At 52.7% G+C, this 25,047-nt stretch overlaps 1 protein-coding gene across 1 annotated transcript in view; it reads left to right on the forward strand.

The window, feature by feature from the left end:
- Nucleotides 1–25,047, forward strand: part of GLI2 (GLI family zinc finger 2) — a 255,836-nt gene that overhangs the window by 167,493 nt on the left and 63,296 nt on the right. The window contains exon 3 of the mRNA XM_032145841.2: nucleotides 22,614–22,719. Coding sequence (XP_032001732.1) covers nucleotides 22,614–22,719 — 106 coding nt within the window. The remainder of the gene's footprint in view (nucleotides 1–22,613; nucleotides 22,720–25,047) is intronic.

The raw sequence follows: 25,047 nt of genomic DNA on the forward strand, positions 1-25,047 counted from the left end.
ATCCTTACCTGTAGGACACTGAGATGGCTGAATCAGTTACTGTAGGTAAAATAATTCATGGATTTATTCATTCACTCATTCTTCATTCCTTGAGCATGAACCTGTGCCTGCTGTGGGGCAGCCCAGGACCAGTCTTCACCCAGATGCTCATTCTAAACTCTGCCTGCTTCGGTGGGAATGTAGGGCCCTGGGCTCTGAGCGCCTGTCGGTCCCTGGCTCTCTGTGACCTCGCGAGCTCTGGGTTTTGGTTTTCTACCATCAAGTGGAGAACGTCTGCCTGGCACCTACTGGGTGCAGGACAGGGTCCCTGTGAACATGTGTGAGCCATGGAGTGGCCTGCCAAGGGAAGTGGCACTGTGACTAAGGAAGGACCCACCTTCCCAGGTGGAGGCGCAGCTGTTCTCAACGCCCCCTGCCCGATGGAATCCGCTGGGGAGCTGTTTAAAACGCTGGTGCCCTGGAGCCACCCCAGAGAGTCTGCTTTTGTACTGGGCTGGGTTTTGGCCTCTCTTGATTCCCTGGTGTTTCTCCTGTGCCTCCAGGGCCTGCGATCCACCAAAGTTGGAAAATAAAGGAGGTGAGGTGGGGATAGATGATGTCTCTCCCAACTCTGTTGGCCCCTATGCTTCGGCCTCTGGCCCAGCAGAGAGAGTGAAGGGAGTTTGGCCTGCGTGGGGCAGGGAGGCAGGAAGGACAGAGCACCTGGGCTGCAGGCTTTCCCTCAGCCATTAAAGTTTATCGTTGCCACGGACAGTGATTGAAAAAGGCTTTTTGCAGGACTGAAATGTGAGCAATGAAACTTGCCAGTTGATACCGACACAGGGCACTTATCTCATAAAAATATCCTCCGTGTCAAAAGGTTTCAGTAAATGTGGCTGGAAGTATTAGCAGTCATTTCTGGCAGCCTCAGGCTCCCTTGGGGCCTGCAGTGAGGGGCTGTAAAAGGGGGCTCTCAGTTCCTGCAAAGAAGGAGGGAGGGAGGGAGAGAAGGAGGAGGGGAGGGGAAGCCCAAACTCAGCCTACTGCTGTGGGGAAAGTGCTGGATCCTCAACAGGGCGCCCCACAGCATCAGTGGGTGCCTGTCCCTGTGCATACTCCAGCTGCTGACTTCGAGGGTGGGAGAACTGCCTACCAGAGGGGCGAGCGTACCGACATCCAGCCAACCAGGGCGCGAGGTTATGGGTGTGTGATCCTGCTTCTGCTGACCTGCGAGGAGGAAATGGAGACTCAGAGAGGTTGGGTGATCTGCCCAAGGTCACCCAGCTGTTAAGTGGCAATGTCAGGATTAGGAAGCTAAAGCCCTCCTCCTTTCCAGACACTCAGAGCCTGGGATGAGTTCTCTGCGCCTGGGAGCAGGGAGTTGCCAAAGGCCAGGCTGACCTGGGCAGGCCTCTGCCCACTGCCCAGTGGCTCCTCAGGGCTTGGGCTTGGGGCATAGCTCAGGCCCACATCTGGAGGGCCCTTCAGCAGGAACAAACGTTCTCCAGGAAGGCCCAGGCTTCTCTTGTTCTTGTTATTCCATCAGGACCCAATATAGTGCCCAACACACCTTAGCTGATTGTGAAGCAGGTGTTGGCTGTTGCCCTGAGGTTACCAGGGGCTGATTGGGGGAGGGCCACACTGCCCCCCCTGCCCCCACATGGGCCCCAGTGTCCACCCAGGTGGTCCGTGCACTCAGCTTATCCTGTCCCCTGCCCGTTGTTGGGCTCCGGTTACCTCCCCTTCGCCCGGATGGGGCTGTGCAGTCCCAAGGAGGGCCGGCGATTCTCACCAAGAGGGCATACCCTGCTCGCTGTGGGCACAGCCACCTGGGCCCAGCCTCCGGCCAGCAGCCACACCTACTTGGGGAGCTGGGCCAGGGACCTGGTCTCAGGCAGCACGGTGGGGGGCAGGCAAGGTGTTCAATAGGAAGTCAGGGCCCCTGGGGTGACCAGGACTCCTTGACTCTGACTTGAGGGGACAGTGGGAATAGGATTGGGGGGCCACATCCCTTGAGTGGTTTCCCCTCTCCCTGCCTGTACCAACAGGTGGGTGATGAGGCCCACTCCACACATCAGGCCCAGAGCCCGGAGTGCTGGGTGCAGACCATGGGGTTCGCCCTCTCCTGCCCTGGACTCCAGGCAGGCTGGAAAGGAGTGGAGCAACCAGGGTCCCGATTCAGCTGGCAAGGCTGGCAGCTCAGGAATTTGCCTCAGGGTCAGAAACCAAGGGGCCAGGTGAGCACCAGGCAGCTCAGGCAAGAGCCCCGTCCCCAGGCTCTGGCTCCAGCGCACTCCCTCTCTTTACACACTGGCCGTGTACAATCTCATCCTCATTCAAGGTTGCAGCCACCACCCAATGTCTCCCAGAGGACAGCCTCCCACCAAGAGCCGTGCCCCCAGCTCTGGCCTCCTTTCTGTAGCTAGTCTCTGGACACAGCCACTCTGTGTTCCATAGCATCTCAAACTCAGCACTTTCTCACCCTCAAAACAGGCCTTCTCCCCTGTGTCCGCTCTCATAGTTGAGGCCACCACCACCCACCTAAGGTAGTTAGCATCCTTCCTCCAGAATGCCTGACTCGCCCTCCCTGCATCCCCGCTCGGCAGAGTCCTGCTGGCCCTGCATCCTGCATTGAGTGTGAGTGCACCCCTCCCTCCTCGCCGCCTCTGCCCTTCCCGCCCTGGTAGAGGCCCTCCATCTGTCACCCAGTGGTCGCGAGGTAAGACCAGCGTCTTAATTCATCTCCTTGTCTGCAGCATCACACACACACCCCACCCTCCACACCAACCTGGCCCTGTCACCCCCTTGCATAAACCTTCCTAATGTCTCTCCATCACCAGCAGACTTGTGCCCAGCGTTGTTACATCAAACAAGCCTAGTTGCAGCCCAGCCCTCACCTGCTGCCTTGCCGCTGATGCTGTGACCACACGGGGCTCTCGGAGTCCCAGAACACTCCGCTGCTCCTCATCCCTGCGCCTTTGTGTGTGCCTTCTTGGCCCTCTCCTTGGCTTGGCTTCACCTGTTGACGGGTATCTCCCCACTGCCCTGGGTGGTCCTTGAGACCTGGACCAGCACTTTTTCCTCTGTACATCTTTAGAGCAGAGGCTGGGCCCAAGATCCTGCTGGAGGTCCATAAACCAGAGAAACTTCCCTGACCTGAAGACGTGGGTTGCACGGTGGAGACTGAACTAGGAGCCTGGAGACTCTGGGGCTCTGGGTGGCAGTGGCCTCTCATGGGGAGATCCCACAGGGCTGATTTATCCATTACCATGGGGAGTGCGTTTTCTGTAGTCAGGGGCTTTTGCTTCTCGCCTTGTTCAGCCAGGCTATATAATGGGAAAGAACAGTCACCATCTGCATGGCATCTTCCTCGCCAGCCAGTGGGCAGGGCAGGTGGCTGCTTAAGCCTGCAAGCTGGAGAATCGCAGACGAGGGTTCAGACCTTCCTTGACAGTTCCTCACTGTGTGGTCTTGGATGGGTCATGTACTCCTCAAGCCTTCGTTTCCTCAGTGTAAATGGGGGTGGTGATCATAACCCCCCCAACACACACACACACACACACACACACACACACGGAGTTGAAATGAAGGGCAAATCAACACAGGAATATGAAGTGCCTACAACTGTGCCCACAGGGGCACTTGCAGCAGCTTTTGTCATTGTGTGTTACACCGAGTGCTTCCCACCGGACTTCTGGGCATGGAAAAGCAATCTTACTATCAGGAACCATGCAGCTGTGGTGGGTGCTGCCCTCAAGGGGGAACTAATTGATCCTCTTTCACCGCCTGGTGAAAGCCCCCAGCAGGGGGCTAGACTGTCCTCAGGATCCCTGGTGTGGACAGCACAGGATGGCCTCATGCCCACATGGGGCCCTATTATAGGTCATTAAACCTGCCCTCGGCACTCTGGGGTCAGCAGGACCGGTTGATAGTGGGGACTCTTACAGCAGAGGAGCCGTGGCCTGGGGGGCCTGTTACCCAGGGGTGACCCTTCATGCCCTTTGGTGGTCTGTGCACTCAGCTGTGCTTGGCTTTGGCCTGAGTGGGGCTGGCCATTGGGGAAGGTGCCCAAGACTGTCCAGAGCGTGGCATGGACATGGGTTTCAGGGTGACTCATTTGTGAACACTTGGGTAGAACAAGAGAAGTGGCATCCTCGCCTCCCCTCTGCTGGGCAGCTGCATGGAGACCCCTTTCCCAAGCCGCTTGCGTATGGAGGCCCCCTCCTCTGAGCATTAGATCTGCTCCTCCTGCAGACTCATTCTCTAGAGTCATCCACTGTGGGTCCCTCTCAGCACCTGAAAAGGGAAAAGAAGCCTGGGTCCTGGGCTGAGAACTGTGAGGCAGGGGCCCTACAGCCATCCGTGATGTGGGAGAAGGCAGTTTCCCCTTCCTAGGAGGGAAGACACCCCCTGCCCCCCAACAGACCTGGCCACTGCTTGGGCCCCCTGGCTCCAGCCCCTCCCACCAGTGGGCCACACATAGCATGTGTTCTGAAGCTGAAGCTGTGGTTTAGGGGAAAACCAATGTTACGGGAACAGCTCCCAGCTCTAGCTTGTGTCACTCCAGCCTGGAGGCAGATTCAGGGTGGGTGGTTTGGTTTGGGAATCTTATTTTGCCCAGAAAGGAAGCGGGGAGCCAACCACTAAGGAGAGTGTTGAATGGCTGATGGCTGGAGGACAGACGGTTTGCGAGAGTCAGATGCAGGCTGAGAAGGCTTCAAGTTAGTGTCTAGATCACCCCCGCGTCTGCCTGTGCCTGGAAAATGCATCCCTGACCCAGGGTGGGGAATTGGGGTGCAGTGTTGTCTATGGCTTGTGCTGAGGAGTTAACCTCCAGCAGAGAGGCTGTAAGGCTCCCCCAGTTCCCCGGTCCCCTGAGCCACCAGAAGCCATGGGATTGTGGCATTTTGTTGTCATTCATTGGGAATAAATGCACCCTCCACCTTTTGGCTGATGTGGGGAGGGCTTGCTCCTGCCCAAGGTGCTCTTCCTGGTTGGGTCCCACAGAGAGATCACCTGGAGGTGCCTCCCACCTGGTGTTCCCTGCCTGGCTGGGCCCTGCAGCCTCTTCTCAAATGTGGTCCTACTGTCTCCCTCCCCACCAAGCTCAGCTCCCCTCCCCTGCTGCCCTTCCCTCAGCCACTATCTCTGGTCAGCCCTACCCAGTGTCAGCTTCCTCCCACCGCACCTGGCTCTGTCCCTTGCTGTGAACCGTCTTTTACAAAGTGCCATCCAGAAGGAAAGAAATGCTCAAAGGACATTGATTTCATGGCCCCAGACCTGGCAACCTGATGCCCAGAGGTATAAAAATATGCCTCTGTGACTGTGGTTAGATCATGCACACCCCCTCATTTATAAACCCACTTTAGGCCGGGTGCGGTGGCTCACACCTCTAATCCCAGCACTTTGGGAGGCTGAGGCAGGCGGATCACGAGGTCAGGAAATCAAGACCATCCTGGCTAACACGGTGAAACCCCGTCTCTACTAAAAATACAAAAAATTAGCCGGGTGTGGTGGTGGGCTCCTGTGGTCCCAGCTACTCGGGAGGCTGAGGCAAAAGAATGGCATGAACCCGGGAGGCGGAGCTTGCAGTGAACCGAGATCGCGCCACTACACTCCAGCCTGGGCAACAGAGTGAGACTCTGTCTCAAAATAAAATAAAATATAAAATAAAATAAAATACCCACTTTACAGGTGGGGACCCCACGACTCTGGGGACAGCAGACCCTTCATAGGCCTTCCTACAGATTTATTCCATAAGGGACCCATGACTGAAGCCATAGCTACAGCTCCTCCATATAGGCCCAGCTGAGGGTGGAGTGAGCCTCCGTCCAGTCATAGTTGGGGCTGTGGGTCCCATTTCCCTCTGGGTCCCCTCCGTTTTCCTGTGCTGTGGTTTCCTCCTTTTAGCTGTCATGTCCCAACCTCGATCCCCCTGGGGCATCTGGTCCACCCCTGCCCATGAGGCCTATGTCCATCCCACAACTTATAATGCTACCAAGCAGTTTGGGGCCTCCCAGTGGTCAGCAGGCCTGAGCCAGGGGTGACGGCAGGGCCCTCAGCCACCTGGTCCCTTGGCACAGTCTGTCAGGGTTTCTTGTCTAATCAAGGGATGGGTTTTAATTTATGCAAATGGGGGAGGGATGGTGGCAGGGAGTCACAGACATCCATCACCCCATTTCCTAGCACCAGTCATTCATCAGTGGGGCCTTAAAGATAATACACTTTTTGTTTCAGGCAATTACTTAATCTTGACAAACTCCTGTGTTAAGCAGGGCTATTAGCGGGGTCCATCATTAATCAGTGCAGAACCAAGTGGGTGCTTTTTCTGAACTGCAATCACTCTTGGGGACCCGGGGTGGGCTCTTTGCCATCCTCGCTACCCTAATTACACAAGCAGCATGCTAACAACCAGCATCCCGCACGTGCTGCAGGGGCGCCAAGCCACGGGCAGGAGAGGGGCCCATTTTTAACGCCAGTCAGAATGTTTTCAGAGCCAGGCAGAATGATCCATGGGGGTTATTAGCAGCCACCAGGAACACAGCTGGGGAAACAGATAACTCCCCTCCCCTGGGTCCCTCCTGGACTTGCTTCCGACTTTGCGGGTACCTGGGCAGCACTTAGATGCTGCTGCATGGGAGACCCATTCTGTTTTAAGGGGTTACATTTCCTTTTGGACAGACCGCGAATGAAGTGGAAATACCAAGGCTGGCCTTGTGTTTCCTGGAGTTTGTTGGTGCTCCACCTCCTTACCAGGGCCTGGGTCACAGAGTGCTGCGTCCTCCTCCGTCACACACCTGTGACCCTTATTACACTGATGCCTGGCCCAGGCTGCCCTAGGTGGAGCAGGCACCCAGGAGAACAGGGGATGAGTCGGGCAAAGACTGGGACCTGGGCCTTCCCCCCGCCTCATTTCTTCTTCCTGGTCCAAGAAGAGCTCACACCGCCCTACCCTACTCCACCCGTGTCTGGAATTTCGGAGAAATGGGCATGAGGTCTGGCTGTGACACAGATTAGCCATTTGACTGACCCAGGGCAAGTTACTGAACTCTCCTGTGCCTCAGTTTCCTCATCTCTAAAGTAGAGACAATAGTAACAATACCTTAATCAATTGCTATGAGGATGAAATGAGTTAACAAATGCGACATGCTCAGGAAGGCTCCAGTGTGAAGGAAGCCCTGTGCACTGGCTGTTAGAACCACTGCGGCTGAGTTGGCGTGATGAGGATGAGGGGGTGTGGTGGGGAGGGGCTTTCTAGGCAGGGTGGAGGCAGGTTGCAGTGTAGGAGGCATGGGGTCTGCGAGGCTGTCATTTGACCCTAGGGCTGGGAGAGTCTGTGGGGCAGAATCTGGAGGGTCCTGAGTGCCAGGCTGGGGCTTTTGACTCCATTCTGCTGGCAATGGCAGGACCTGGGGACCACCTGTCAGTCACTCGGACCCTCCTCCCAGTCCCCCTACTGAGGTGTGACTGGACCCACGAAGCAGGGCCTTTGCCCACAAACACCCTGGATGAGAGTGCACAGGCCAGGCTGCTCTTGGGTTTGTGGAAGGGCAGCTCTGGTTTCTCTGGCCCCGAAATACATTGTATTTGGGAGTTTTCCCCTAGATCTTAAACCTTGCTTATTTAAAACGAAGTAGACTCCGTTTGTTTTTAATTCACATGCTTAGCTCATCAAAATATTGTTTTGCAAGAGGTTTTTTTTTTTTTTTGATGTCAGGAAGGCTTTGGCGTGTTTTCCTCCTCCCTTTCTTCTACAGTCTTATTCTAGGAAACAAGATTCTGGGCACCGCTCAGGGCTGGAGGGTTGGGTCATGAGACCACATATTCTGTGTCTCAGTTTCTGAACCAACAAAATAGGGGAGCAGGCTCTTCCCACGGATTCATGGACTGGCCTCCAGTTCTGCTGGTGGACACTGTATCCCAGCAAAGAGAAATACTGTTTCCATGCGCCACAGTGGTCGTTGGTGGGGAGAGTGGGGAGGGTGGTGGGAATGGCACGTGCTCCAACCATCATTCAGTTAACTGGGTCCAGAATCACACGGGCAGGGAGCCAGGCGTCCGAAAGTGTAACACAGCTTGCCCAGTGTTTCTCCACGGTCCTGCCACACTGCCCCTCATGACCCCGGCATGGGCTTTGCTTTCTGGGGACCCTCTTATTTGTCGAAGGTCTTGGGAGTCCACACACCCACTCCTGTGTTTGGGAACACTCCAAGCTTATCAAGAACACAGCGGGCAGCAATCCAGGGCAGAACAAGGGAGGTGCTGTCAACCAACTCTGCGTGGAGAGGTCAAGGGTGTGGAAGGGTGGGGAGAGAGGCACAGGCTGACTTACTCTCCTGGGCGGGGGCACCGGCCTCACCCACAGAATCGCAAGTAACCCTCCTAAGACCCTGGGAATGCTTGTGAGTTAAATGAATGGAAGGGAGGGAGGAAAGGAGGGAAGAAAAATAACTGTGTTTTCATCAGTAAATGTAAGCGACCAAATAGAAGTTTGTAGGAAGCTAAGATTCAGAGGTGGGGACGGACTGAGGTTTGGGGAGAATTCTCATCACCATATTTTGTGTATCGATGGGACTTTTACTAAGCTAGACTAGAATTCCGAAGCGGTGGAAAGTCAATAATGATAACGAGTTAGGCCTGAGGTGTTCAGTAAGGTAGCCATGAGCTGTGTGTGGCTGAGTGCTTGCAATGTGACTATCCTCATTGAGATATGCTGTGAGTGCAAGAGAGGTACCGGGTTTTGAAGACATAGTAGGAATAAAAGCACGTAACACATCTCTTTAACAGTTTTTATACTGGTTCCATGTTGAAGTGATAGTATTTTTGATGTACTGGTTCAATTAAATTGTGTTATTAAAATAATCACCTGTTTCTTTTTAGTTTTTTTAAAATGTGGCCCCTAGAAAATTTACAATAACGTGTGTGGCCCGCATTGTATTTCTGTTGACCAGGGCTGCATTGGATGAGTGGATACCTAGGGAAGATTCTAGTCCAAGGCAGAGAAAATGTTAAAGGGTCCCTTTGAGTAACATAATTATTGGGACTGATAAGAGGCTCCCAGGAAGTGTCCCTTATGGGACCTGCTTGGATGAAGGAATGGGGAGCATTTTGTCATTCGCCTGTTGATTGCAGAGAGACAGTAAATCCAGCTCCAGTGCTCATTTGCTTGTCCAGGCGGCTGATTCCGCTGCCCGGTTTTAAAGGTCATTGATTGTCTGTGGCAGGCCCTGCCTCAGAATGCAGCCTGGAATAAAGAGGTGCCTTGGCTCAGCCTGGGAAACCATCACCAGGGCCTGGTGGAGACCAAATATGGTGGCCTCGCTGTCGTCTCAAGAGCTACGGCAGAGTGCAAAGCCGGGGCTTGGTGCTCTCGGCGGAACGCAAGGCAGGACCTATAAGCCAGATCAGGAAACCTCTTGTTGGGCTCTGCGGGGAAGGGGCTGGATGCTGGTTAAGTACACAGAATGGCAAGTGACACCTTCAGGACCCGTGGGGACCAGACAGAGGAACGGCATGGTCATCCTCCTGAAAGGGCTAAATCACCTGTGACAAGTGGGCTTCTTGCCGGGGACCAGTCAGCATTGCAATAGCTAGCCGACAAGGTCCCTACCAGCTGACGGGGTCGCCAGTGTATGCTGTCAAGTGAGTATGTCAAGGGGCAGCAAGATTTTAGGGGAAAGCCTGAATCCATCCCAGGCCTAGCCCTGGCCTGTGACAGGTGGAAGGAGCCCTAGGGCCTGGGCACCGTCTCCTCAGGCTCCTGGGCTGGATTCCTGCTTTCTGCGTTGGATTCTGCAAGGTGCCAGGGTCCCTGGGAGCCACAGTCCTCTGGGCATCAAATCTGTTGCATTTTGCAGTGAGGAGGCTGCACACTACTTTTTTTAGAAACATTCTGTGGCCAAGACAGAGTTTTCAACCTTAAGCAAGCTTGACCATCCCTATTGTTTCTTCTAGCCCTATAATTCTCTAATCTGGGACTCCACGTGTCTACCCAGACAGGCAGGCAGCCCATCCCATTCCCTGTGATGGCGGGATCTCCCGATTGTCCCTCTGGAGCTCACCCCAGTCTCCCACCCCTTGCTAAAGGGGCAGGAGTCCAGCAGAGGGGTCTGTAGGGATGGCCACACCGGCACTCTTCAGGTCCCTACTGTGTGCCTGGCCCTGCACTAGCTCGTCTCCACTTCACAGTGTCCCTCTGACATGGGTCCTGTCCCTATCCTCATTTTACAGATAAGGACACCGAGGCACGGGAAGGTTCAGTGAGTCAGCAATCAAGCCAGACTTGGCTGTGGCACTGGCAGCAGCCTCAGCTCTGTCCAACGGGACACTATGCCGCCTCTTGTGGCCTGTCTCCTGTCACTTCAAGGCCACTGTTGCAGGGAACAGATCCCATGACTGCCTGGCTCCCGAGCAGTGAGACCCAAATGGCACGGCCTCTCCCGTGGCACTGGCTGGAGCACACTCCTCACCCTGCAATGTGCAGGTCCCTCTGCATCCCTGCCTGCCCTCACCAGGAGACCAGTCTCAGGACTCTGTGCCCGGCGTGGAGTGGCTGTGCTGGCCCCAGCCCAGCACACTCTCTCTTTCAGCAGCTAATTTGTCAAGTAACACCTCAGCCTGGGGTGGGCAGTGTGCATGGGCGGACCCAGCAGAGGCCACGGGTCCTGCTAGGCTGTGTCTGCAGGGCAGGCCTGATTGCGTGAGTGGCCTGGGCCTCAGCCAGCCGGACACCAGCCAGCTCGTGGTGTTGGAATTTCCTGTCTGATTTTAATTCCTCCCCCCACTTTTTTCCCCCAAGTGAGACAGAAATACTTTTTAGTTGCACGTTGTGGGGTGGCCATTCAGGATATTATTCTTATTAAATGCTTCCTGTGGGGTGGTGGCTGGGCATCGGGAGGGCCTCTGGAAGTCTCCTGTCCTGTGGTTTATTACTGAAAATCATGGTGCCATTTGCATAAGGCCCTGGGGAAGGAGGCTTTCCATGATTCGTGCTCTTTTGGCGCTTCCTACCTCTGATGCTTAGGCCAGTGACTTTGTCCTCATTTGCGAACACCTGGTCATCTGGGCTCACGTGGCTGAAGGGCTGGCCTTTGAAAGTGTCAGGATCTCAGAGCAGACCAAGGCTCCCTAGCAAGGGGAGAAAGTCCCTGGCAGCCTCTCCCAGCCCTGGTGTGCACTTTCATTCATGTACCATCGAAAAGCACAGACCCCTGGATGCCTTCCAAACCTGCATTCCCAGCGGCACCCAGACCCCTTGCAGCTGCTGCTCAGAAGCCCTGGTAAATGGTCACCAGGATTCAGATGTCTCCCCCACTCCTGCCTCTCTCATCTTCTGTGTTGAGTTTCTCCAGTTAGTACAATGCCTAGTAGGCGCACTGACGTGAGAAATGATTTCCCCTTCCTTACTGAGCAACTGGGAACTACAGAGCCACAGCAAGTGTGGAAATGCCAAAGGGCCTGTGAGTCTCCCTCCCAGGGTGGTCCCTGGAGCAGCAGCATCTGCATCACTGGGAACCTGTTAGACATGCCCAGGCTCACTGAGGCAGGAGCTCTGGCAACAGGGCCCAGCAACAGCCTGAGAAACCCCGATATCAGGGCTGAGTGGGTGCTTCATCGTGTACCTCTTATTATGTGTATTACATCATGTGTTCCTCTTGAGGACACCAGCAAGAGATGTTCCTCATCCTGTATGTGTAGGAGAGGCCACATGCTTTGCACTGGGGCTTACACTTCACTCGGTTCAGTGCCAGGGCATAATTGGACATCCTGGGCTCACTGTCCACACTGCCCCGAGCCTGAAGAGCCTGCCATCCTCCCCCTTCCTTCTGGCTCTGCCAGGTCTGGCCTCTTCCAGGGAGCCTTCCTGGCTGCTCCAGACCTCATGGAAATCTTTTCCTGACTTTAAGCCACTTGGGCAGTTTGTGCTGCGTGGGCCTCGCTGAAAATCACAGGATCAGGCTCTCCAGCTGTGGCAGTGGCTTACACAGCAGCACCCCGGGGCACTCCCTGTGGGCGGGAATTATGCCTCTTCTTCTCTGTGGCCTCCAGAGCCCATGAGCAGCGTCCTCTTACATTGAGCGAGTAGGGGAAGGCTTGACCTGCAGCAGGGTGTGTGGTTGTGACTTCCAACTGTGGATGGAGAACTCTGCCCTGGGTGGGGAGCAGCTCCGCCGTGGATTCCAGAGACAGCTGCGGAGCCGGGCTTGGTGAGGCCCAAAGCCTGTGTATGTCAAGGCTGTATTAGTGGGACGATGTGTCTGAACTACATCGTATCCCTAGATCAGACCTGGATGGCTGAAGGAGGGAGCATCCAGCCTCTTCTTTGAAGCTGGTGTCATCATTTCTGGTATCTTCTGGGAAGCCTTTAGGTCCGACTTCCCTGGGGATTGGGCCTGGGATCTCCACAGGAATAGGAGAGAGCAGAGTCTTGCTCCATGGGATTTGTGACAAGCCCAGAATAAATGGCCAGAAGCGACCTTAGCCATGCAAACAGCAAGCTGACATCCAGCATCATCAGGGTGGGGGGGCGCTGGCCTTCTGGGGTTCATCACCAGAATGACGGTGCCGATCGCCATCCTTACCCATGAGATTAACATTTTTCATTTCATAAGGTGTCTTCACATTCCTGTTTCATATAGGATTAAATGGTTTAACTGACCAAGTTGTACATTAAGCGTGGAATGGAAAGTAGCAATCACTCTCACTTTCTTTCTCTCTGTTGAGACTGGAGAGTCATTGACGACCATGTAGCCAGTGTTGCATCTGTTCTTATTTGACAACTCAGACCTGGCCCAGGGCCCCTAGAAGGCACATGTGTGCATTCAGGCCCCACTCTGTTCTCCTGAGCCTGTGCTTCATGGCAGAGCCCAGAAGCAACATGAAGATGCAGTACCCTGCCCAGCCTTGCCCTCCTTGCAACTTTGTCCAGGCCATCCATGCGCCCCCTTTCCTGGAGGGAAGTAGTACTGGGTTTGGTGTAAAATAATTGAATTGTAGAGGAGACCCCATCCTCTGCACTGCTGCTGCCTTGCAGTACACAGGAGGAGCCTTCATGAGATGTCGCAGGCTGGGACCTGGTCACATCCCTTCTGCCTTGGGCTTCTCCTGCTGCTGACTTTCCCAAGAAGGGAGTTATTGCTGCAGCCATGGGGTGTGTGGCTGAATGCAGACAAGGAGAGTGGGAGCCCTCCTTTTAAACAGAATTCACAACAGTGTTCACCTAAACTCCCAGACCACCTTGCAAGTTCCCTCCCCTGCTTATTTTCTCCGGGCAGCATGGGCACAGACACTAGGGAAAGAATGGTGGGAAACACCGGAGCTTGTAGTAGCCAGCCTAAGCCTCCTGGGAATTGGTCATCTGGGAATAGGGGTGGGCGGCCAGCAGGGATTAATTTATAGAAGATCTTCCCTGCAAAGCCATGGCTTCTGTCAGTTCCTGCATCCTCACTCTGTCAAGCAGTGAGTTTGCACAGAGTACACATCTGTGCATGGAGAACTCTGCCCTGGGTGGTGAGCAGCTCTGCCATGGATTCCAGAGACAGCTGCAGAACTGAGCTGGGTGGAGCCCAAAGCCTGTGTATGTCAAGGCCATATGAGTGGGGCAATGTGTCTGAACTACATCATATCCCTAGATCAGACCTGGATGGCTGAAGGAGGGAGCATCGGTGGATGCCATATGTGAGTTTCGGTCTGATACATCTCAATGTCCCTTATACTGGGAATGGAGGAAAAGTTCCTTTCATTACCATAGCACTGGGACCCTCGTCACATCTGCTCAGAGATGGGGAAGGGCATTATCACTTATTAGGTTTCTACTCTATGGACACCATAAATATTCTTTTGGATATGGAGCCTCTCTCTGTCTCCCAGGCTGGAGAGCATTGGCGCAATCTCAGCTCACTGCAACCTCCACCTCCCAGGTTCAAGTTATTCTCCTGGCTCAGCCTCTCCAGTAACTGGGATTACAGGCTTGCACCACCACCCCTGGCTAATTTTTGTATTTTTCGTAGAGACGGGGTTTCGCCATGTTGGCCAAGATGGTCTCAAACTCCTGACTTCAGGTGATCCACCCACCTCAGCCTCCCAAAGAGTTGGGATTACAGGCGTGAGCCACTGCGCCTGGCCCACCATAAATATTCTTCACAGCAGTTAGGTTGATGTCATTCCTATTTTACAGATGATGAAACTGAAGCTTGGAACACTCATTACTTGCTATCGAATGACAGAGCCATGGTTCACACTCAGGTCTGTCTGGATTCATGGGTCAGATGTGTTCTGCTCCTATCCCAAGCTCCTTAGACAACAGGGACAGGTGATGTCCTCTAGGACTGTCCTTTGGCTGATGTGTGATGCTGGAGCAAGCTGGACTTCACTCTGACTGTAAAGGTTACCTTGACTTCCAGCCCGCCCGTCTACTGCTTTTTTCTTTCCTCTACACTAGCGCCTTCTTCTGCCAAAGATACTGGTGTATTTTGTGCCTAGGTCCTTCCATTAGGAGAAAAGCAACCAGTAAGCCATCTACACTTTAGTGTGAATTCATTCCCATGACTCCCAAGTTCTGTTTACTTCTAAGAAAATAACGCTATGCTGGATGTTACTTAATATGCAAGGAATTCTAAGTTAAAGGAACATGATAAATTAGTTTTTAACTGGAGAATCCCGAAGTCCCCCATAGTGAGAACAAAATTGGATGTCAAAAAGCCCTTCTCCAGTCATCCCAGAGACATGCCAAGTAAGAATGCCTCCACTTCAGCTGATTGGAGTCCACTCCTCACGTAAGAGTGCCCGACCCGACACAGAGCAGGCACCCCAGGAGTGCTTTGTGTGCGAGTGCCGGCCAGGGTCCCACACAGATCAAAGCCTCCTGGCCTGAAGGCTGTGAAGGTGTGTGTGGGCATCACAGAGGCCACCTGAGTGTGGCAGGTGGACAGGGCATGGGGACCTATGGTCCTGATATGGGGCCCGCCCAGTGGACGCAGCATGGCTGCTCCAAAGGAGTCTCTCTCCACATGGCTCCAGCACTGTCCCCTGAGATTCACACCTGCAGCATGGGAGCCAATCCCTGGAACCCTCCACAGCAACACTCAGCATCACCGGGTTTCCCCATCCTGGCCACCGCCAAGGGGCTGAGGGCCCTGGCGTTTGGAACCAAAGGCCTCATGCGCCCTTCCTTGATTTCTGGTCATGGATGCAGCTACCGCACTGGCCTCGTATATGGTGACCCTGGAGTGTGGGCCAATTGCCCAAGGAGGATGGGGATCCAGGCCCCAGCCGTGCCACTGCCTTCCTTCCTGGGCCCACAAGCTGCACTGAGATGTGTTTGCACTGCCTGGTCGTAACACAGACCTGTATCGTGCAAGGCTGGGCCTCACCTTCCCTCCATCAGTGCCGGGGCAACTCGGTTTCTCTCTGAAACCCATTTCTTCTCTGGTCCAGGCCAGCCTGGTGCACAGCGGCCACATGCTTCCAAGCTAATTCCCTCCTGCAGTCCTGATGGAAGAGACCGTGGTAACTGGAGACGGTGCTAATCTCTAGGACTGGACAGCCCAGAGGGCCAGGGCATCCCCAACACAGCCAATCTGTCCTGGGAGGTGGCTGCTTTCACCTCCCTGGCCTCTCTGCCGTGGAACAGGTCCTCAGGCCTCTCTGGGAGCCCAGCCACGGGGCAGTGCCTCTGTGCTGTGGCAACACATGACTTCATCCGAGGAGAATTCCTCTGGCTGCTGACGGAGGCCGCCCGGTCATGTTTCCATGACCCAGTTTTCCCGATTCTTTGTCTGAACTCTGCAGACCCCTACCTCCTTCTCTCCCCCAGGAATCCACAGGATCATTTCTAATGGGGCATTAACTTGAGCCAGGCTTCCGGGGAAGGGCTGTCCCCTTGCCCCCTCACTGCCCTCCTCACTAACACAAGAAGACCATTACACCCAGGACACTGCCCACACCAATGTCCGCTCACCCTGGGACCGCCAGCAAGAAGCATTTGGTGTTGAAACTGCGGCATAGAAAAGTTCCAGGATTTTAAAGAAAAAGCCGTCACTCCGCCACCCTCAGCTTCTCAGGCTGTTGGGCTTTCTGTGTAGGATCAAAAACAAATGTGCATTTTTTTTTTTTCCAGAGGGGAGTGATGATCCATTGAAAATTCCCATCTTAGAGTTTCTTCCTCAGAAACTTAAAAAGAGGGTCATTTCTTTGAAATGGCATATGGGGTGTGTATGTTTGCGGGGGGATGGTGTGTCTGTCCCTCTGCCGGAAGGACATGATTAATTTTGGATTTTTTCTTTTACTTGAAAAAAAAAAAAAACATAAAAGCCAACAATGAAAGCCGTGTGTGCAAGGGTCTGGCTCAGGATGTCACTCAAGGCAGCGCCTGTTCTTCCCACGCATCTTCATGCTCCTTGTGGGCTTCTGCAGCCTCTGGATGCAGCGGTTTTTGCCAGAGTTGGAAAGCAGAATTTTTCCCTCCTCAGCCCGGCCAGGGGGCTTCCTGAGCAGGGCATTCACTTCTGAATGTTTCCATCGGGGGCTGTGGGACAATCCGTGCTGGTCTGAAAGAGACCACCAATGAGTCAGGGTCAACCTTTATTCCTCAGGTTACTTGGGAAGAAAAGCTGGTCTGTAGAGACTGTGTGTGCACGTGTATGCGTGTGTGTTGGGGTGCTGTCCTATTACAGCTGGGCTCAGAGGATTGGGGCTGGGACTGGTGTGTCAAGTGGGTTAGAAGGGCCGCTGGGTCAGTCATTATACATACAAGGCCACAAAGATGAGCCAGCACCTGCACCCAGAGCCCTGGTCTGGACCTGCTCAGAGGGTCCCTTCTGAAGCCTTGGGGTGTCACTGGCTGGAATAAGCAAGGCCCTTTGCCTGGGAAGTGGGTAACCATTTACAGATCGCAGGAATGTGCCAGTAGGAAGGGACCTCAGAGCTCCTCTAATCCCCGTTGTGCAGGGAGTGTGAGACCCAGAGAAGGGACATAATTTCCCCAAAGTCCCATGGCCACCTAGTGGCAGGGCCAGTCTGGGATTCCTGGCGGATGGGCACTGCTGCCCCACAGCACTGGACCCTCTTTGTACAGCATTTCCAAAAGTTGTATCAGAGCAGGTGGCTGCCTGCTCAGGATCTCCCAGGGGCTTCCCAGATTGCTCAGAAAAAAATCCCAAGGTTCTTCCCACAGCCTGGCTAGTGTGATAGGACCTTCTCTCCTGCCTTTCCACCTCCATCCATCCTTCTGTGCCTGGCAAATTAGCCTTCATGCTGAAATCACTGAGTTCTCCTGACAGCTGGCCTTTGAATTTGCTATTCTCTCTGCCCCAAGCTCCTTCTCCAAAGGGGCTGTCTTACCTCTGCACCTCATCCATGTCTCCTCTGTTCCCTCTCCCTGGTAGATTTCCTCCTTAGCTTCATCCCCCTCTGACACTATGTTATAAATATATTTGCTGACTTGTCACCACCTGCCTCTTCTCACTGGGCCGTGGTGTGGGCTTCCTTGTCACAACACTATTCCCAGGGCCTAGAACAGTGCCTGCCACATAGCAAGTGCTTAATACAAGGTAGATGCATGCATAAATAAATAAATGAGTATTTGAATGAATATTTCTAGATGACAGCTATTCATACTTCACAACTGCTGATGTGAATAGATGGGGTCTTCTCTCTGAGGGTGAGCAGAAGGGTCCGGGCAAGTCCCTGGTCCTACTCCTTGCACCTTCCTGGACTAGCTGGCCTTATGCATCCCTGTCCATCCTGGGGCAAACACTATGCTACTATATTGGGATAGCAGTGCCAGAGGCCCTACTCACTGAAGGCCTGCTGCATGCTGGGTGCTGGGGTGGGCTGTGTGGGGAAAAGACTATGAGACCACCAGTCACTTACTGCCCGATGGATCATTGCTCTTATGGAAGTAGAGTCACACCACCCTGAGCCTTGATGTTCTTTCCTGAAAAATGGGAATAAGAACAAGGTTAATGGTAAAAGTAAAGGTGCTGTCAGCAAAGCCCCATGAGGCAGCAGACGTTGCTGGAGACGAGCCCCCGCAACATCAACCCTAGTAGGCACATTGCCACTCTGCCCTGGCCAACCTCACACATCACTGCCAGGACAGGAGGACCCACTAACACATGTTCCCAGGCTCCTCCTGGGGATTCCAGGGGGTGAGAGAGGAGTGCACGGGTGCAGCCTGCACATTCCACAGGTGACCCAGGCTCCTGGAGAGCAGCAGAGCTGGTAAGAGGTGCCACCTGCAGCCCTGCCTGCCTGGAGAAAGAGAAAGTGCTTCTCCTGTTACCTCCACAGCCTCCACCCCGGGAGCTGCTAGACAACAGAGGGCAGGCCCCACTGTAGCAGGACTCTGTGGGTCCCCTCCCCAGGCCTCTTTCTGGAAGCCTCAGGCCCCTTCTCCAACACACACCACATGCACATACACACAGCAACACACACACGGCACACACACACACATATACACAACAACATACACACACCACCTCCACATACACACAGCAACACACATACACATACAGCAAACACACACACAACAGCACACACACACACATACACAGCAATATACACATACACACGCATACACAGCAACACATATGTACACATACAACACACACATGCACATAAACACGGCAGCAGACACATACCACACACATGCATACAGCATGCATGTACACATACACAGCAACACACATGTATATATACAGCAACATGCACATACAGCAACACACACACATACAGCATACACGTGCACGTATATGCAGTAACACACATACACATATAACATCCATGCATATGCACACAGCAACACACACATACAGCACACACATACACAGCAACATATACACAGCAACACATAAATACACATACAACACACACATACACATACAACACACAGCATATCCACATACAGCAACACACACATCACATGCACATACACAGCAACGCACATACACATACAACACACATGCACATATAGCAATACACATACATATAAAGACACACACATACTACAACAGAGACACACACCACACACTACACACATACACGCACTGCACATACACATGCACGTGCAGCACACACATATGCATACCCCACACACGCTACATGCAGACACACACCACACACATATGCAAACACACCTCACACACACACGTACACACACACACACACACACACCATGGCTTGGTCTTGTGGGGCAGAGGGGCAGCCTCAGTGGTACCTGTACTTCATGTTTGCCTGGTAAACCCCTGAAGCTCACAGTGTTCCATAGACTTTATAGACCTGGGTGAAGTTGCCTGAATCCTGAATCCTGAGTAGAGCATGTCAGCTCATAGGTGGGGGTAGGGTGGGGTGGTCTGGGCTCTGATGGCATTAGGAGACCCCCGCTCAGCCTCTGGAGGAGCAAGACCATGAATGGTAGGCACACTAGGGTGCTGGGGGATGGCCTGTGTGAAGACCAAGGAATCCTGGGCTGAATGCAGCTTCCTGGGGTCGCTGGGAAGACCCAGGAGCTGGTATTTGCCAAGTGCTGAAAGCAGAGCTATGGACTGTGTGTGCATTTGTTAACTAAAGTACATAGCAAGGTGGGGACGTGGTGGGGCGATGGGGGCCTAGGATCACCCTGGCGCTTGGGAGCTGCCTCTGAGTGTCATTTAGGCTGGGTGGAGGGAAAAGCCATTCAGAGCCTTGGATTCTCCTCTTGGCACTGTCGTTTTTCAGTCCTACAACTTTGAGTAAGGCCATGAATCATTCTTGGCTTCCGTTTCCTCATCTCTTTAATGGGCATAGTAACACTAGTTGCATCAGGGGGCTTCTGGATGTAAGGAAACATTTAGAAATACACACACACACACATACACACACAACCATTTTTATTTTGTTGGCAAAATACTGGAATCTGGTCTGCCCTGCCATGTTTTTAAGGCCCTTTTCTACACATTTGGGAAAGCGAACACTGTTTCCCTGCTGACTGCCTGGGGATCCAGTGGTCTCTTGGTCTGTGAGCAAGCAGTGCTTGGCCCCCCACCCTCCCTAGGGTTTGCAACCAGTATGAGCCACTTGTCCTGTGCCCCACATTACTAAATTCATAGTTTGATGATGGACTTTGGAGGCTCCAAACATGAGTGCTACTTGTCCTCCTCAGCAGTGACACTTGTTGAGTGCGTCCTATCTGCACAGGCTGTAGGCGAAGCGCCTCCTCTGTGTGGGCTTTTACATCTTCACAGCAGCCATGTAGGTAGTTACTGTTATCCATTTTCAGATGAACAAATGGAGACTCAGAGAGGCAAAGAAACTTACAAAAGTCATGCAGCAGGTGAGTGAGCTCTGACCCTCGTGTTCCCCAGCCTCCAGAGCACCTGGTGGTCCTGTCACAGCCGCCTTAGTCACAGCCACATGCCCGGCTCACCTGTGCGGGGCCAGGGCCTCAGAGAAAAGGTTGTCCTTCCAGCACCCGGTGGCTCTGGAAGTGATAGCTGGGCCAGAGGCTTGGACCACGTGCCTGCGACCAACTCCTCTTTGAGTCTGAGTTGGGCAAACTGATTGAATCAGGGTGAGAAAATTTGCTTTTTGTTTTTCCTGCTCCCCATGGAAAGTGCCAGTATTGTGAAATTATGAAGATGGAGTTGAACATGTAAAAATTAAAGTTAAAATTTCAGGAGAAAAGATTCTTCCCATTAAGAATCCATTGTGTTCAACCCAAGCGTGCATTGACAGATGAATGGACAAAAAAAAATGTGGCCTATCCAATACAATAGATTGTTATTCAGCCTTAAAAAGGAAGGAGATTCTGGCACAGGCTGTAACATGGATGAACCTTGAGGACATTATTCGAAGTGAAATAAGCCAGTCTCAAAAGGACAAATACTGTATGATCTTTCTTGCACAAAATAGCTAGCATGGGAAATTCATAGAGGCGGGAGGTAGAATGGTGAATGCACAGGGGCTGGGGGAGAGGAATGGGAGTTAGTGTTTCGTGGGTGCAGAGTTTCAGTTGTGGAGATGGATGGTGGTGATGATTACACAACAATGGGAAGGTGCTTAATGCCACTCAACTGTGCATGTAAAAAAATGGTTTAAATGGGCCGGGCATGGTGGCTCATGCCTGCAATCCCAGCACTTTGGGAGGCCGAGGTGGGCAGATCACGAGGTCAGGAGTTTGAGACCATCCTGGCTAACATGGTGAAACCCTGTCTCTACTAAAAATACAAAAAAAAAAAATAGCTGGTTGTGGTGGCAGGCGCCTGTAGTCCCAGCTACTCGGGAGGCTGAGGCAGGAGAATGGCGTGAACCCTGGAGGCAGAGCTTGCAGTGAGCCGAGATCGCTCCACTGCACTCCAGCCTGGGTGACAGAGTGAGATTCCGTCTCAAAAAGAAAAAAAAAAAAAATGATTTAAATGGTAAATTTTGGGTGTCTTTACTACAAGAAGAAAAAAATAAGAATTCATAGTGTTTATGGTATTGTACCAGAATCTGTTTGCACAGAAACAGTTAGTAGCATTATTTTTCTACATTTTTTTGTTTGTTTCTTTTTTGGTTTTTTGAGATAAAGTTTCGCTCTTTGCCTGTAATCCCAGCACTTTGGGAGGCCGAGGCAGATGGATAACCTGAGGTCAGGAGTTCGAGACCAACCTGGCCATCTCTCCTAAAAATTTGTCTGCATTTCTTAGCCTGGCAGTCAGCTGACCTGTACATACGTATCACAAACCCATCCACATTTCTTTAAAATATTCAGAAATCCAAACTTAACCCTGCTCCCCACTGGCCTGTGGCCTTCAGACCGAGGGAGAGTCGACTAAGAAATCCCCACTTCTTAGCCCTTTTCCCAGTATAACTACTTTGTTAAAAGCCTTGTTTTCCTAAAGCCTATAATTATGTTTGCCTCCAGGGTACCCAGGAATCTTTTTTTAATAAACAAAGAGCATCCTACAATTATCATGATGATTTGTTGAAGGCAGACCAAGTTCAGACAGGAGGCTGACTCAGCTCTGGAAACTGACACGCACGTGCTGGCGTTTTCGATCCTGGGGGCACCCGACAGCATTTAGGGATCAAGAATTAATATTAAGAGCTGGAGAACTAACAGATCCACATAGATGTCCGCTTTATACTGCCAGCAAAACGGGACAGCAGTTGGGTGGGATTTGGCCTTCCTGAGGCTAGCGGCACGGTCTGCGGGCCCTGCCGTCACAAATGGCTCTAGGTCAACACTTCCAGCCTGCGTGCACTGCAGCATCCAGATGCCGTAAGCTGGTGCTGCTGGAGCCACACGCAGCCGGGGCCAGCATGGGCAGAAGCCGGCGGAGTTGGAGCCTGTCGCTCTGTCAGCCCTGATTTGCGGGCTGAGCCCAGTTTCGTGGCCCTGCCTGTAATCTCCCCAAGTTCAAAGAGTGCTTAGCTGCTTGTCTTTGTCAAGAGCACAGTTGGGGATCTTTTATGTGGAAGATGTAGGATTCTCGGGCAGACTTTGATTATTTATTCATCCCCCTTCATGGGTGTGTGATCGCGCGGGCACCGCCGAGCCCCTTGTCCTGGCTGCTCTTGCTATGAAATTCATTGAGCTTTAAAGGCCTTTGAAAGTAGCTTTTTGAGGGAGGGGAAAAGTTTTTGAAGTCTTGTTTCTCTCTCCCCCTCTGCAGTGCCGCAGCATCTCTTACCACCGTTCCATGTGCCCCTACCGATTGACATGCGACACCAGGAAGGAAGGTACCATTACGAGCCTCATTCTGTCCACGGTGTGCACGGGTAAGTCCTGCCCTCTGCCTGCTGCTCCTGGCGTGCAGTCACCTGCCATGGGGAGGCTGGGCCAGCAGCCTCAGCCACATCTCCTGCCTCTGTCTTTCTTTTGGGGGTTCCTGATCTACATTGTCCTGAGCGGGCAATCACCTGTGCTATCATGGCCTGGGACCTGTGTGAGCGTGTGGGTGGGCAGCATATAAACACCAACCACCCCCGAGCCCACATCACCACTTATAAGGCTCTGGGCTTCCTTGGTGTATCTGTACATGGTTTGGAGCTCTTTCTTCATCCACGAAGTGGGAATCCTCTCTAGGTCTAAGATCCCATATAAGTAATGTTGTTCCAGCATAATAATTCAGAGCACCCTTTTTTACTTCTTCAAGTGTCCCCCTTTGAATAGTAAATTGTATAGTCACTATACTTAAAAGGACAAGCTCAAAGTGATGCTTTGGGGCCCTTCCTATTCCCAGCTTTGAGGTCCCCAGGTAGAAGGTGTGGGGTCACCCTGTGGTCTCCACCTGCCTAACACTGTCCCCGTCATACCCACCTGGGGCCTCTAAGACCATTGGCTGGTGTCATTTCTTGGCCTTTAGGACTCAAAGTCTTGGTCTCTGGCTATCCCATCCGTCCTCCTTCCAGGAAAGAGGGCCCCTCCTTCTCCCTACCCCCAAACTCTCTGCTGCTCCCTGCACCTGCCTCCAGGAGAGCTCTTGCAAAGGTCAGCCAGCCCCAAGACCCCTCTCGACCCAGCATCTTCATGCCCACACCCTCCAGCCCCCTCACCTGTTCATGCCAAGGTGCTGTCTGTGGTTCTGTCCCATGTCACTGTGCCTGGGACCAGCAGCCTGCCCAATGTGCCTGGAATCTCCTCACAACAGGCCACCTCCAAGCCTCAACCGAGGAGTCACCTCCTCAGGGGCACTGTGATCCTTCACACTGAGCGGGGGCTGCTGCCCTCAATCCACAGCATCATCATCCGTTCTTCCACCTGCCTCCCAGCCGGCTCTGAGCTCTCCTCTCACCTCTGTGTCTCAACGCTGGCATGAATAGGTGTACAACCAGTGCTGGCCGAGTGGAGGGCCTCTCCCCGCCCGCCACCTGTGAAGGCGCATCCTCCTGCCTCTACCGTCTCCCATCCCAGTGAAGTCAGTCAACACTCGCTGGGCCCTCACTGTGCTCACAGCATTGTGCCTCAGCAGAGTCCTGTTTCCGCACACCCATTGCCTCCCCAAGACGGAGCAAACCTGGGACTTCTACTTTCTTTTTAAAAATTGTTTTACTTTTAAATATTTTACTTTAAAATAATTAAGGTCATACAAAAACAGTTCCAAAAACCATAAAGGCTTTCTTGTATACACTTCACGCAGCTCCTGAAATGTTGACATCTTACATAACCCAAGACTGACAGAATGCTGTTCACTCACCCACAGAGCTTTTCCAAATTTGCTCAGTTGCCCACTAGTGTCTTTTTTCCCTGGTTCGAGACTCAGTCCTGGATTCCACGTGCTACTTGGTTGTCGAGACTCCTTCGTCATCTCCTGTCTGGTATGGTTCCTTAGTCTCTTTTGTCTTTCGTGACCTTGGCAGTTTTAAAGAGTACTGGCCAGTTACTATATAAGATGTCTCTGGGTTTGGGTTTGCCTGATTGATGCTGTTTCATGATGACATTCGGATCATGCGTTTTGGGGAATAATACTATAAAAGTGATGTGTGTCCTTTCCAGGCATCCTGTCAGGAGGCCTATGATCTTCACGCTTCTCACTGCTGGAAATGCTGACCACTTGGTTGTGGGGCTGTCTGCTGGCTTCTCCACTTTAAAGTCATCCCGTTCGTAATTAATAAGTATTTTGTGGGGTGATACTTAGAGGATATGGAAATATCCTGTTTCTTACCATATTTCCATCTGCTAACTTATACATCCATCGATGCTTCTTGCCAGAAACAGTCGTTACTAGTGTTTGCCAAATGGCGATTTTCTGTTTCTATCACTTTGTCCACATTGAGTGGTTGGAATTCTCCTGTAAGGAAAAGCTGTCCCGCCTCCCACATTTCTTTATATATTTGGTTGTCTATTGTTATGCACATGGATGCATGGTCATTTGTATGATTCTATGGGTTATACTCTATTACTATCAATATTTATTGTGTTGTTCCACTTGTCCCAGATTTGGCCGTTGGGGTCCCTTCCAGTTGTCCTGTGTCCTATTGACATGTTGGGAACTTTTTGTTTTCTTTCAGTGCGCATACCTGGTTCTCACTTGACTAGGATCCACTGCAGCAGCCTTATGTCTGCCTGGTGGGTGTTGGGGTCATTTCCACCCTCTGCTCACCTCC

This window comes from Hylobates moloch, unplaced genomic scaffold (genome assembly GCF_009828535.3).
Source record: "Hylobates moloch isolate HMO894 unplaced genomic scaffold, HMol_V3 SCAFFOLD_24, whole genome shotgun sequence".
In the NCBI taxonomy this organism is placed as follows: Eukaryota; Metazoa; Chordata; class Mammalia; order Primates; family Hylobatidae; genus Hylobates; species Hylobates moloch.